This window comes from Macrosteles quadrilineatus, unplaced genomic scaffold, assembly GCF_028750875.1.
Source record: "Macrosteles quadrilineatus isolate MER2022 unplaced genomic scaffold, UCM_ALF_1.0 Scaffold_5__1_contigs__length_97177068, whole genome shotgun sequence".
Classification (NCBI taxonomy): domain Eukaryota; kingdom Metazoa; phylum Arthropoda; class Insecta; order Hemiptera; family Cicadellidae; genus Macrosteles; species Macrosteles quadrilineatus.
This window is the reverse complement of record NW_026542598.1, coordinates 14969871-14984847: the sequence shown is the minus strand read 5'-3', so window position 1 is coordinate 14984847 and position 14977 is coordinate 14969871. Positions and strand designations below refer to the sequence as shown.

Here is a 14977-nt window from a genome sequence, read left to right as displayed (position 1 = left end):
CACAAGATGGTTGGAAAAGACATGAAGTTTTCTTAACAAGTTCTACCACGATTTTTTAACATTATTATAGTGACTAACTATTATCTACGTTTATACAACTATCTAACCAACCTAACCTAAAGATTTTTCCATTTAAGACTGCAAAATCTGTTACCCAAGTTTATTATCTATTTTAATTTTATCATAAACAGTAATAGCGCCAACGCGGACACTGCTAATCAAAATGCGATTTGTTAAAAATATATACAACGTTCTTCACCGTATGCTAAGGACAATACTAGGAAGGAGTTCATAGGATCATATCCCACCTCTGAGGCGTGCTGGTGTGTGCGCGTGCGTAGGTGCGTAGGTCATGTGCAAGTACAGAGACAGGGGCAGGGGCAGGGACAGGTTCACGCCGGCGCAGAGATATATATAAACCAGGCGCGAGAGTTCTACTCAGACCCAAACAAGGACCCGTCGCAGCATGGGCTCCCTTCTACAGGTAAGTCCAGTGCTCGCTATTGGATATAGTGAAATGCTATCAACTTTAAAAACTCACTCGATTATTTGGTAGGGAACTTAAACCTGGGTTAGCGGCTAGTTTACAGTTGCATCCTGATTTTAGAGAAGCGAATTTATTGTTGGTTGGGACCCTTTTACAAAACTAATGTTGTTAAAAATGCTGAAAATATTAGATGATCTAAGTTAAACCTATTATCTATACACATAAATATACATACAGCCTCATGATACACTTTTTAGGTTATCGTACACACTTAAAGTTATAAATTACATAAAACTTAAAGGATATATAAAATAGTGAATCACCTTGAAATCATATACTAGGTTTGACAAATACTAAATGAAAAGTATATGCAAACTTTTATTAAAATTATATTTCTAAATATAAATTAAATATGCGTGGTATATATAAAGCAGTAATTTTATTTCAGGGTGTAAATTGCCGGTGTATTTCTTTTCTGTTGTTTCAGTTACGAATAAAATTCTAAAATATTCTACCTAATTTGAAATAATTTAAATCATGAAAAGATCTATTTTGAGCGATTGTATATTTCTTTGTACTTACAGACGATTTTGAGTTTTATGAATATTTGCTATACGTTTAAAAAATTGAATCTGTTTAAAACATACATAAAAAAGGAATACGGCTAAACCATGACAAAATCGGATAGACCTTTACTGTAATTGTGTTTGTAGATGTTGAATAACACTATCAACTATTCTGCTACACATTTTAACTATGTATAGCCTATATGGTTCAGCTAAAACATTATGCCTTTGTGAAAATAGTTATTCTTAACATTAAAATTTTTTACCTACAAATAAATTATTTCATATCAGCTAAATTACAAAACACATTCATGATGAATAAAAAAATCAATAGATGTTATTTGAAATAAACTAAAAAATGTTATCCACTCATACGTACCAGCTAGTACATTTACACCCTAGCCACAGAAAGAAGGTTAAATGTTTATTTACTATGATGTCACTTGCACGAGTAACGTGAACTCAACCGAGACTTGAATTAAAACTCTGTGTCGTTTGTAATTTTTATTAAGTGAATTTCTCTCATTGTTAGTTGTTCTTCTCCCTGAACCAATATGACGTCTGAAAAAAAAACTTCAATATGGTTTCCCAACTATTCCGAAACCACCACAAAGTTCCTGGGATGACACCCTATGTGACAACGTCATGATACAAATATCGGGTTTAGACAAATAAAGGTGTAAATACCCGAATTTCGCCGTTGTAAAAACCTTATCTTATCGAGCCGAGTGCTTGGTGCGATAAAACTAATTTATAACGTAATTATTAGTTACGAGATTTACCCATGCGTCTTGGAGCAGAGAAAGTGCAATCTGCAGGCTGCTGCAACGGAGACGGCGATGCACAATCTTCCACTTTCTACCTAAATAATTAGAATACGTAGATGTATATGGTCACACATATATCATCAAAGTTCTGACACTTTCCTCTAAACTCTTCCGGAAATATCAAACATCGTAAATCCATTGATAAATTCGATTGTGTCGTTGGGGTTTGAGTGAAAGGGACACTTTTTGCATGCATTGTTATTTTCGTTTAAATCACCTCGTCGTAATTTAGAACTAATATGTGTTAGGTTATTATGGACCTATTTTTTATGGAGTTGTGTTTAGAAATTATTGTGTATGCTTAATATTGCGCATGAAACAGGACGGGAGCGTTTCATAAACTCCAAATTTCACAAACTCCAACGCTTAAAATAATAAATAAACAGAGCGGTTCATAACCTCCAAATTTCATAAGCTCCAAATCTATAACATTCAAATAATCACTGTTTCACAATGTCCAAGTTTCACAAACTCCAACGTTTAAATATTAAATAAACAGAGCGGTTCATAATGTCCAAATTTCATAACCTCCAACGGTACAGTCTGGGCCAGAAGTCTCTCTAGTGGTTGCCACAGTCAGATAGCAGGCACCGTTCGCCAGCGCTCAACTACTGAGTATACGTACATTTTAATGATTGAAGAACACTCAGATGTGTGACTCAAATATGTGTTAGCACACAATGTGCAAATCAAATTTACATTTTAGCGAATTTCCCCTATAGGGAATAAGCTATTACCGTAGTATTCATGGTAAGACCTGGTCCCGGGACCGATTTACTTTTTCGTTTTGAGGTCCCTAGAGACAAAAAACACCATCAGTTATATATATATATTTATATGTGTGTCCGTTAGCGCGATAACTCGAGCAAAAATCATCCGATTTTGATGAAATTTGGTACAAACGTGTAAACCTACGTTTATTCGAACGACTTCGCGAACCAGCATGATCGGACTATGGGAACTCTTAAGAATATATACTTATACTCTTAAGAAAGCAATTACGGAGCAACAATGATACTTCGTGTTACACCGCTACAACAGTAGAACGGGTGAGGTTCATAATGTCCAAATTTCACAAACTCCAACGTCTAAAATATTAAATAAACAGTGCGTTTCATAACCTCCAAATTTTATAAACTCCAAAACTATAACTTTCAAATAATCACCGATTCACAATGTCCAAATTTCACAAACTCCAACGTTTAAATATAAAATAAACAGAGCGGTTCATAACCTCCAAGTTTCATAAGCTCCAACGGCACACTCTCTGCCAGAAGTCGCTGCAGAGGTTGCCGTGGTTCGGTATGTAGGCGCTACACGTTCTACTGGGAGCGTTTCATAAACTCCAAATTTCACAAACTCCAACGCTTAAAATATTAAATAAACAGAGCGGTTCATAACCTCCAATTTTCATAAGCTCCAAATCTATAACATTCAAATAATCACTGTTTCACAATGTCCAAATTTTACAAACTCCAACGTTAAGATACCAAATAAACAGTGCGGTTCATAATGTCCAAATTTCATAACCTCCAACGGTACAGTCTGAGCCAGAAGTCTCTACATAGCTACATAGCTCTCGTTCGTAGCTAAATAGCTACGGATAGCTATTTCGTTGTTTTCGGATAAGTTCTCAAGGTTACGCATTCCCAAATGTTTAGTGAACTTTTTTCATAGATTTTCTAAATCATGAAAAAAGTTTACAACCCGATAAGCTTACACAACATTGTCTGTTCGCCAACAAATAATTTTCGTACATGCGTTTCCTGGTGAACTATAAACAACGAATAAAAAAAGGATTTTGAGATGATTGCACCAATTAATTACGATCTCAGTGATAAAATTCCTTGTTTTCTAAAGATCGCACAACTATATGAGTAGGGCACTATCGTTTTGACAATTCTAGTTTGATGTGCAGGTTAGAGCTGGTAGGAGTCATGAGTATTACAGTGTTATGAGCGTCGAAGCTATGATTGTCGGAGTTATGAATGTTGGATTTATATGAGTTGGAGTTGTTAATGTTGGAGTGATAAATGTCAAAATTACACTTATTAAAGTTAAGAGGATTGATTTAATAAGTGTCAGAGTTATAGGTATCGGAATTTGGAGTTTCGGAGCTATGAGTGTCGCAGTTACAAGTGTCGGAGTTATGAGTGTTGTATTTTTATAAGTTGAAGTTGTTAATGTTGGAGTTACACAAAGTTAAGTGGATCGGTGTCGGAGTTTTGAGTTTCGTAGCTATGAGTGTAGGAGATATAAGTGTCGGAGTTATGAGTATCGGAGCTATGAGTGTCGGAGTTATGAGTATCTGAGCTATGAGTGTCGTGGTTATAAGTGTCGGAGTTTTGAGTATCGGAGCTATGAATGTAGGAGATATAAGTGTCGGAGTTATGAGTGTTGTATTTTTATAAGTTGAAGTTGTTAATGTTGGAGTTACACAAAGTTAAGTGGATCGGTGTCGGAGTTTTGAGTTTCGTAGCTATGAGTGTAGGAGATATAAGTGTCGGAGTTATGAGTATCGGAGCTATGAGTGTCGGAGTTATGAGTATCGGAGCTATGAGTGTCGTGGTTATAAGTGTCGGAGTTTTGAGTATCGGAGCTATGAGTGTAGGAGATATAAGTGTCGGAGTTATGAGTGTTGTATTTTTATAAGTTGAAGTTGTTAATGTTGGAGTTACACAAAGTTAAGTGGATCGGTGTCGGAGTTTTGAGTTTCGTAGCTATGAGTGTAGGAGATATAAGTGTCGGAGTTATGAGTATCGGAGCTATGAGTGTCGGAGTTATGAGTATCGGAGCTATGAGTGTCGTGGTTATAAGTGTCGTAGTTTTGAGTTTCGTAGCTATGAGTGTAGGAGATATAAGTGTCGGAGATATGAGTATCGGAGCTATGAGTGTCGGAGTTATGAGTATCTGAGCTATGAGTGTCGTGGTTATAAGTGTCGTAGTTTTGAGTTTCGTAGCTATGAGTGTAGGAGATATAAGTGTCGGAGTTATGAGTGTTGTATTTTTATAAGTTGAAGTTGTTAATGTTGGAGTTACACAAAGTTAAGTGGATCGATGTTATAAGTGTCGGAGTTTTGAGTTTCGTAGCTATGAGTGTAGGAGATATAAGTGTCGGAGTTATGAGTGTCGGAGCTATGAGTGTCGTGGTTATGAGTGTCGGTAATACGAGTGTCGAAAGTTTGTTGCCGAAAGGAATCTCCCGGTGCCTCAGATCATCCCGTTGCACAACTCGTTTGACCGGTAAAAGACTACTTTTACTTCCTACTCACGTGAACTCATACTTCTACTTTCTTGGAAATTGTGGTTGCCCTTTGAAAGGCTGCGGGGAGACCTTGGTTTCACCTTCAACTAGACCACCAGATCACTGCCGAGGCGAGGGTGCTCTAGGAGTAAGTGAAAGTAGTCTAGGACGAGACAAGTTCAAGATCGCGAGACGAAGCGACTTGCTCTTACGTGGTGTGGTTCAAGCAACTCTTTGGAGTGATTACTTGGGAATTTCTCAAAAGTATCTTTGTCAAGCATTCCACTCAGTTGGATTCGTTAATTTATTTCATGATGCTCAATAAAGTTTTTTAGATTCAGAGGATGATCTACAATTGCAAAAGATGATCTTTTGGACAAACTAACGAACTCGTTCATTGATCACGTATAAAATATAAAAAATAGGATCCTTGATGAACGACATTTGTAGAAATATATCATTCAAATAAGTTTTCATAAAAATATATTAATTTCGTGTAATGACAAAGGAAGCTGTATTCGCCGCTATATAAACATAACAGGCAGAATCAATTATTGTAGCATGCAATCAATCCTACCATTTATTAATTTAGATACGCAAATAACTGGTAAAACTACGTAATTTCGTGATGTGAAAGGCCTGATGAGCTCCACACTAATAACTGGCTGCGTAAAACACGAATGTTATGTGACCTGCGTGACGTTCAGGGAGAGTCGAACAGTTAAATTAAAGGCTGAGGTGTTACGAAACAGACGGAGGTGGTCAGCCGGAAGTGACCCTTGGCTGCAATCAGCTGATCGTGACCAGTTATTTCCGGAACACACCGATACTTAACTTACATTCTCCATCCTCCATCGGAGAATTCACTTTCACACCACATTTACATTTCAATATTTGCCTGAGTTATTGATTTCGCGGTGTAAAGTAAACTCGACTCTTCCATTTGGCCTGGGAGAAAGTACAGATTGTGATGGCGACGATATTCAAGTTCTGGTACCTTTAGTATGTGTCTGCTCTTAGTTATCGTTGACTAATGTGTAATGGAGGGGCTGCTTTGATAGTTGAAGGTCTAGTTTGGTAGTGGTGAGCTTAGTTTGTGACTAGCGACAAAAGCTGAAATTTGATCTTAAATCAAAGTCGCCATGCTTCTATAACACATTGACGATGATATCCAAACAGGGATCACTCGACGGAAATTATTTTGTCTCTAATTTTACCTAAGCTAATTTTACCTTCCTTATCATTTTACAATTGTGTCAAATTAGATATTTAAATTGAAGATATCCTGACTGACATCACACCCTCATTTTGATGCGCTGTTAAGACGCAGCCATTTGAAACAGAGAAAGGACTACATTAGCCATTGAAAGAAGTTACAAAAAGATGTAGGACTAGAGAGTCACGATTACTCTTCATATCTGAAGGAAAAACTGACGAAGCATTTACTATGATGAGTCAGTTCCTTGGTTCCCCATTCAATTCAAGTTCATTCATGAAACTAGCTGCTCTCTTCGTAGTAAAATAGGCAGCATGCTTTGTTTATTCTGCAAATGTTCGAAACTAAAGTTCGAAAAAAATATTATTTTGTGAATGGAAACATAGCGATTGCCTATATTAAAAATCTGAATTGGTTTCATAAATTTTAAAATGCTTAAAGAATATTCTTTGCTACGGTAGTTTGAAATTTAAAATGTTTTCAACAATCGATTGACAAATAAAACTTTGTTTCAGCTATCGTGTGCGGCGTTAGCCCTGTTTTTTGTTACCAGCGAAGCTACTTTCGGCAAAGAACAGTAAGTATTCTTTTACAAAAAACTCTTATTTTATGCCTGTTCTATTGATACTTTTTTACTTTTTTGCATGATTAAAACAATGACAAGCATGGTTAAAACTGTGTTCATAACCTACTACTATCTCAAAAATATTGAGTAGTTGCATTTTTATTGACTAGTCTAAATTGGGTGGCAACAATATTATGAGATAACAGAAACAAAATTATAGTGACATCCAGCTCAACGAAGTTGAACATGGATTTATTAAAATTGTCTTCATTCTGAACCAAATTTATGGAACCCAACTCTATATTTCTTGTCGTTTACTATTTGTGATTACAGTCTGCATTAATTAATTAAAACTAATTTTGTTCAGTGTCCACATTCGAGTGCACATCCCCACGATCGTCAAGGAGGTACACCATGAACAGAAGGAGATAGTCCATGTGGAGGAGCACAAACATCACGAGGAGCATGATGACCACGGTGACGACTATGGCGGCGGTGGCGGTTTCGGAGGTGGCTTCGGCGGCGGTTTTGGAGGCGGCGGTGGCGGATACGGCGGCGGTGGCCATGGAGGGGGCGGCGGTGGATACGGGGGTGGCGGCCATGGAGGAGGAGGTGGTGCCCCTACCATCATAAAGATCATCAGCGGAGGTGGCGGTGGCGGCCACGGTGGTGGCGGCTACGGAGGCGGTGGAGGTGGCGGTTTTGGCGGAGGATATGGAGGCGGAGACGACCACCATGGCGGCGGCGGCGGCGGATATGGAGGTTTGTTTACAGATTCCAATAGAAACTTTTTGTGTAGTTTTCGCTGGTTAGCATCTTACACTGTTAATAGTTAGGCCACATAAGAAACTATCATGCCGATTTTAAAACAAATAGATGACAATAACTTTAATCGAGACTCCACCGGCTCCATTGAAGTTAATAAAATACTCTTTAATATTCTCTTCGGTATTGGAATCTGAATCATGGTTCATCATTTGGTAAGTATCAAGTCGGCACTTCGAAACAAATACATCCTCTTTTAATCCTTATAGGAGTTTGCAGTTTTAGGCTTAAGATAATAATAGTTATTGAAATTTTCCTTACAAAGCTTTTTGAGTACAGAAATGGTATACACTTTACACAGCCGAACTATAAAGATGTTTGATGGTTTCGGTCCTTTCTATCAATCTAAGGGAAAGTAAAAATTGCAGTGGCACACCTCGAGAAAATAATCGTTCACTTGTTTACACTCTCTCGTGTAAAGACTCAACGCAACTCTCGGCAATCTCTTAACGCCTATTACATTTAATCTTAGAGGTTCGTGTTCATACAAAAGTCATGAATCGGATGGAAATATGTTTGATATAATTTTATAGTTTTGATTAGATGTTTTGTTATATTTACTTGTAGCTGAAATAGTTATTTTGGTTACACGTTATATTTTACAACAACGTTATTGAATTTTATTACAGGAGGTGGCGGATTTGGCGGCGGCTTTGGAGGAGGAGATGACCATCACGGAGGCGGAGGGTACGGAGGTGGCAGTAGTTTTGGAGGAAGCGGCTTTGGAGGAAGCGGCTATGGAGGCGGCGACGACCACCATGGTGGAGGCGGAGGCGGTGGAGGTGGATACAGCTACGGAGGCGGTGACAGCTACAGCGGAGGTGGCGGTGGTCATGGAGGCGGCGGGGACGGTGGATACAGCTATGGAGGCGGTGATAGCTACAGCGGAGGCGGTGGATTCGGAGGTGGTCACAACGACATTGGTGGATACAGCTACGGCGGTGGAGACAGTGGTCATGGAGGCGGTGGATATGGAGGCGGCAGCCACGGGGGTGGAGGTTATGGAGGCGGTGGTGGATTTGGAGGCGGTGGCCATGGAGGCGGTGGATACGGAGGCGGTGGCCATGGAGGCGGTGGATACGGAGGCGGTGGTGGTTTTGGAGGTGGCGGCGGCCACGGATGGGAAGACGACAAGAAGAAATAATCCACAAAGTCATAAAACAAATCACCATTCTGTTTCCTTCATCGATATCATCGTCGTCATAATCATCGATATCATCTACCACGATCATCGCCATCGCTCCAGACATAGAATGGTCTTGTCTCATGAGCGTACCTAACCTCGCCATACAGTACAACTCCCATCCCTCTTCGCTACCCCTAGCATAAGACGCACCGACTGATCTTTGTTGTTCTCTTTTGTTGTTATCGTTTTTCGTTAGCTGTGAATATTTTGTAAATACGAATGTCGTAGTGTGAATGATGAATACATGTGTGTTTATAAACTGTGTATGTTTTATTTAATTCCTTTGAAAATGTTAAGGACATTTTAATCCCTTGATAATTTTTTGAGAGATTGGAGGCCTTTTAACTTTGCATGTGCTCGTCCACATAAGTCTCATGCCTTCGTGTGGAACGTATATAGAATAGCAAGATGTGATCCGTACAGTACTTGAGTTGAGTACTGATAAAATCTAGTGGCGGGCATCAGGATCCGAAACCATGACATCACTGCCATGGATCCTAAGTCCGTCGCAGCAAAGACTTAGCCACCGACTTCACCTGGCCGAACCGTAGTTAATCGGTTTGTTTTATTCAATAGTTAAAAATTTAACTGATTTGCCATTTTGTAATTTTGAGTACAAATATAAAACTTGGTGAAGTTATCCTTGGTTCCTTTGGTAAAAAATATTTTAATTTAAGAAAAATTCAAGATTACTGAAATTTATCATTACTGTGCAATAGGGGACATGGCTTAGTTACTTAGTCCATTTACATTTCCTCGGGAGCCAATTAGAGTTTTGGAGAACTATTGTAGTGTTTTAGGGTACAAAAAGTCTACAGGTTGTTCTGATAGTATTAGCATAATATAGTAATAATTAATAATGTCACTTATCAGAAATTGCCATCTGCCAAGGCAGCTCTAGGATATACGAATAAACAGTGAAGATGAACGAAAAATATCCAGTAAGACGGGTCTAATTGTTTGCTTACTTGCCTCTTTGCATGCAACTTTTTTTAGATTTTATTTTTTCAAAACATTTGTAAGTAAATATAGTATTAACATTTTAGACAAGCTACAAGGATATACCACATCTCAGAACGCAACGGTGCGATTTAATTAATTGTGTACTTTAACTTTAACTTTAATATTTAAAACGATACGAACATCAAAATTTAAATCGTATTTTTATCTTAATAGTGAGTTAAATTAAATTAACATAATAAATATCTGTATATTTTGGTATGATGGTACGAACGCTATATTTCACCTCACTATACAAAATTGAGAAAATATATACAATAAATTCAAACCAACATCCAACACAATAACAGTTTTAAGGTTATGTAAAGCAATATTTAGAGGAATCAGCAAAAATAAATAATACATTGTTGCAAGGCAGCGGTTACTATAGAACAAGTATATTATTGCAATGCATGTATACTGATTGTGTATATAGGGATTTTTAAAATGAATTCAAGTAAATAAGTGAACAGATGATTTTCGGCCCTAGGGCTGTAAAAACCTGCTCGGTCCCAGAAAGTAACAGTAGAAAGTAGCAGACAAAAGTCCACCTGAAGTACTTATGTATCAATATGACAACCAACGAATATGAGTAACAAAGTACTCATTAATGCGGGCCTACTTTTATAAAATGAGAGGTAACGAACTAATACCACTTAAAAATATATAGCCTACTGGTTTTAGATTGACAGTACATAACATTTACCATATAAATAATTTACCATAAATAAAACCAATTTAACTGGTACAGGTAATCAGTTATTCATAAGTATAGTACCAGACTCAGTAGTAATCAGTATTGTTAAGTAAGTATACACTAAGGACATATCTTTGGAATATCCACATTAAATATTGAATAAGCCTAGGCCTAGGCGGGTACAATAATATTGTATGTACTCATATTGCCTAGGACGCGCCGGCACTGTATCACTATTGCCTACTAGCGCCGTGCGGCCTAAACTACCAACATAACATACTGCATGTCACAAATACAGTTTGTTATGTGCAGTTTTAAATTAGTTATGCATTTAACAACTACTAGGTGAACCCGTGCGAATTCGCACGAATAATAAATTAGGATATTATAGCAACGTCGTTAGAAGTTGCGTTGTTGTATCGACGTTGGTCTTGAGCTCGATCGTTGGCTATATGCATTCTAAGTTATTTTTGCTGTTCAGTTTTTGAAAATAAATTAACTTATTAAATACTAAAGTGCCATTCGGTTTTACCAAATTATTAACTACATAATTTAAGATTAAGAGACTTAACTTGAGATTAAGCTTAAGTCGAAATAAAATTAAATATTTCTGAAATGTTTGCATACCATACACGTTGATCAGCCATAATTATATTTTATGTTGTTTTATCTTAATTTTATTTTATATTTTAAGTTACCCATTTAATAAACACTATTACTGTAGATAATTTAAAGGTAATCTATCATTTTATTTATAACATGGATATCTGAACAACACATGTCATCACTAGGATAAGTGTGGAAACAGTTATTTTTTATGAATGGATGGCGTTTAAAGATAGATACTTGATATTTGAAATAAATACTTATTGGTATTTAAAATGTTTGCAAAGTAAGCGAAGAGTAAAAAAAATCAAATTTAAAGTAAGTAAAATATGTGAAACTTAAATTCCTAAGGTGAACGGTTCACCAAGATCCAGGAAAAAGTATATTGAAGGTTTCGTACGGTTATTGGTAACGGAGAAAATTCCAAAAATTGTAAATACAAAATTCCTATTCTCTTCTTATAGAGAATAAGTAAGCTGTTATAGTTTGCTTGTTTATGAATACTAGTGGTCGTCCAGTGGTCGAAAACTCGACCAAGAATATGTAATGTCCACTCATTGACTATTGTATAGTGAAGTAGACATCCCTTCTATGGACCAGCCATCGCATTTTTTTTTATTAAAACACGTAGTTGTGTGAGCCAGTCACAGAAATACCTTGATGTTTGTTGCTGAAAAAGTTGATGGATCATAACAGTTCCTTTATCTCATAATAAGTCATTCCAGAAGTTTGACTTGGTTAAAAACATTGTGTATTCGACAGAAATAGTTATTTAGATCAGCGCAATCTGTTGGTGGCTCACATCAACTACAACGAATTTAATTAAAAACTGACAACAACTTTAATTACGTTGAGTGAAGAAGAATAGAGAATGGAATGTCTAGTTGTAAGCATTGACTATTGGATGCTAAAAGTCAAAGGTACATGCTTCTCTATGTTCATCCCACACTGCAAAAATAAAACATGTGATCGTAATTTCTTACATTTGTTTTGATTCTATGCTTATATTTCGTTGTTATTTCGTCACCATCATGGCAACCCATAAAGCCTATGTTAATTTTTTAAAATTTTAAATTCATTTTGTGCTTATTTTTGAACCTATTTTAGTTTTGTAAGGTATTCTGCACATATACAGTAAAATATCTTTTAACAGTATGAGTAGATTTTCCCTGCGATGCACACGAGCTGAGAAAAAAGTTCTTGTTAAACAAATTATTAGTCTGTTCTCAGATGCTACTAGTCACAGCTAAGGGTTTGGATAAAGATTATGTTTGTATTTTTGAGAATATATTTTTAAACTACCCCTTTTAGTCCACCCTAATGTATTTGCATAAGTCTTTACATGAGAACTTAAATTTAAGCACCATTTCTCATGCATATGAATCCCTAACCATATATCCTATATATTGATAGAGTAAATACTATCATCAGTTTCTACATTTTCACAGATATATTTATATTACTCATAATAAAAAGTTTCACTACCTACTTGAAATCAGTAACAACAATTTTGGCCAAATCTTATATAGGGTGAAGTGGGGTAAGTGTACGCACGAAAATCACTAGTTGCACTTTAACTTGCTATAACTTCAATTGTATTTAAGATATCTTAATGAAATTTGGTGAGCAGAAAGCTTGGAATGTGGTCTATAAGTATGATTTTTTTCAAATCTTAAATCATCATACTTTTTTTTATATACTTTTTTTTGTAAAGTGATGTCCCGTGCGTACACTTGCCCCTAAAATCGGGGTAAGTGTACGCCCCCCACCTATATTCCATATAACTTGCTTTAGATGCAATCTGGGGCAAGTGGATTATAGCTTAGAATCTGCTGATTAAAATGGTTTTTTATTTGTAAAAATATCTCAAACCGTTCAGGAGTTATGAACTTTTTCGTGGAACTCCGCGTACAATTTCCGCAAAATGGCAAATTTGTAAATTTACAATTATTAATATAAACTTGTTAATATATTTTTATTAATTAATCAAATGCTGTAAAAAACTTCTTTGACATCACACAAATAATGGCAGGTTAGTTATTATCTAAAAATATAATTTTTTATTGACTTAGATAAATCTTACCTTGTGGGGAAAGTGCATGGCAATTCACTGTTTTTCACTGTATTCACTGTAAGTGCGTACTAGTCTACATAACTAAAATAAAACTGTTAATTGACTTAGTACCTAGTTCACACACCCTTATAATTATATTTATTTACATATTTACAGGTTTTTTTTACTGAACATGGACACTAAAGAGGGAAGCGTCGAAAATCAGCTCCCCCCGTCTGCCTGGTGTAGGTTCAGGCAAAACCTTCAGTATGTCGTCATTGGGAATGAATGAAAAATCTTCTTTTGGGTTTGAGTAAACAAAAGACAGTTCAGGTATAAGGTCCAAAGGTGAAATCAACCAGGAAAATAACTTAAGAAATAGGAAAACTTGTCTTAACCTGATAACTAATTGTATGTTGTCACACCATTGAAAACCCCTAGGTACACTTACCCCGGGGCTGGGAGTACACTTGCCCCAACCACTGTTACACCCAGGGCAAGTGTACGCCCCCCCCATTTTTGTAATTATAAATTTTAGTAATATAAAAATGACATTTTTGGATTCCTCTTCAAAAACTGCATCAGTGTACCAATTTTCAAATTTCTATGGCTATCCGTTGAGTTTAGGGAATTTTTCAAAATTTCAAGGCGGTACTTTCGTAGTAAGTAGAAATGCAGAGGTATTTTAAAACTTAGTTTTAACGTATAAATAGTCATAAATGTTGTTTTCTAACTTCAGAATCTGAAAGATCACATTTCAAACCATAAAAAATTATAAATTTAAATTTTTTTTTCCCCAATTATGGCTTATTTATAGCCAGCGCGTCCACTTGCCCCGTGCGTACACTTACCCCACTTCACCCTATTAAGAAACTTTTGCAAAGCTTATGACAGCCAGGCTACTGGACCGAATTACACGCGGTTGGTACAAAATGAATGATATTTTAAATGTGCAGAATCCCTTTATAAATTGAAATAGGCTCAAAAATAAGCACGAAAAATGAATTTGAAATAAAAAAAACATTACATGGGCCTTACGGGTTGCCATGCTAGTGACAAAATAACAACAAAATATAAACATAAAATCCAAACAAATTCCAATCACATGTTTTATTTACAGTGTGGTGTGAAAATAGAGAAATTGTACATTAATTTTTGGTCAAGTTTTCGACCACTGGGCGAGGTCTAGTGTATAATAAAACAACAAAAAATCTATTTTGATGTCACGTCAATTAATGTAAATTCAAAATAAGTAAATGAATGAAATGGTATTAATTACCATTCCATTCATTAGTTCTTTCATTATTTTATTTTATTCAGCTGTAACAGTACTGTAATTTTTTCTACTTAAATCAGTTTATCAATGCAATTGTAATCTACACCCATGGGTACCTTGTTTGCAATCAAGATTAAATAGTATCTTCCTTCTCTAAAGCTTGACACTAAGTTTTATTATTAAGTTAAAGCTTATGGTAAGTTAAACACATTAAAATTAAATTTGTAAACGTTATTTTCAACTACATGATAAATGCATTCTAATTTAACACTGGTTTATATCTTTTCCTACAGTTACCTAACAATGTACATGTTCTCTCACTGATTTGAGAAAGCAAAGTGGCCAATTCGCTCATCAGTGAGACAATGTTAACATTGTCTCACTCTAATTACTTTGTCTCACTCCAGATTTGCAACGTTAAGACACGAAA

At 36.2% G+C, this 14977-nt stretch overlaps 1 protein-coding gene across 1 annotated transcript; it reads left to right on the top strand.

Annotated features, from left to right (window-relative positions):
- The first annotated feature begins 454 nt into the window (after positions 1–454).
- On the top strand, positions 455–9176 carry LOC128995444 (glycine, alanine and asparagine-rich protein-like). The gene is made up of 5 exons (XM_054420463.1): positions 455–484; positions 6856–6917; positions 7273–7517; positions 7549–7667; positions 8360–9176. The coding sequence occupies exons 1-5, from the start codon at positions 467–469 to the stop codon at positions 9008–9010; spliced, it is 1095 nt and encodes a 364-aa protein (XP_054276438.1). The 5' UTR covers positions 455–466; the 3' UTR covers positions 9011–9176.
- The last annotated feature ends 5801 nt before the right edge of the window (positions 9177–14977 follow it).

What these genes read in the sequence shown, in the direction of transcription:
- LOC128995444 (XM_054420463.1), top strand. An exon ending in TGGCGGCCATGGAGGAGGAG is followed by an intron (nt 7,518 to 7,548) that starts GTGGTGCCCCTA and finishes AAAGATCATCAG; the next exon opens with CGGAGGTGGCGGTGGCGGCC. An exon ending in CGGCGGCGGCGGATATGGAG is followed by an intron (nt 7,668 to 8,359) that starts GTTTGTTTACAG and finishes ATTTTATTACAG; the next exon opens with GAGGTGGCGGATTTGGCGGC.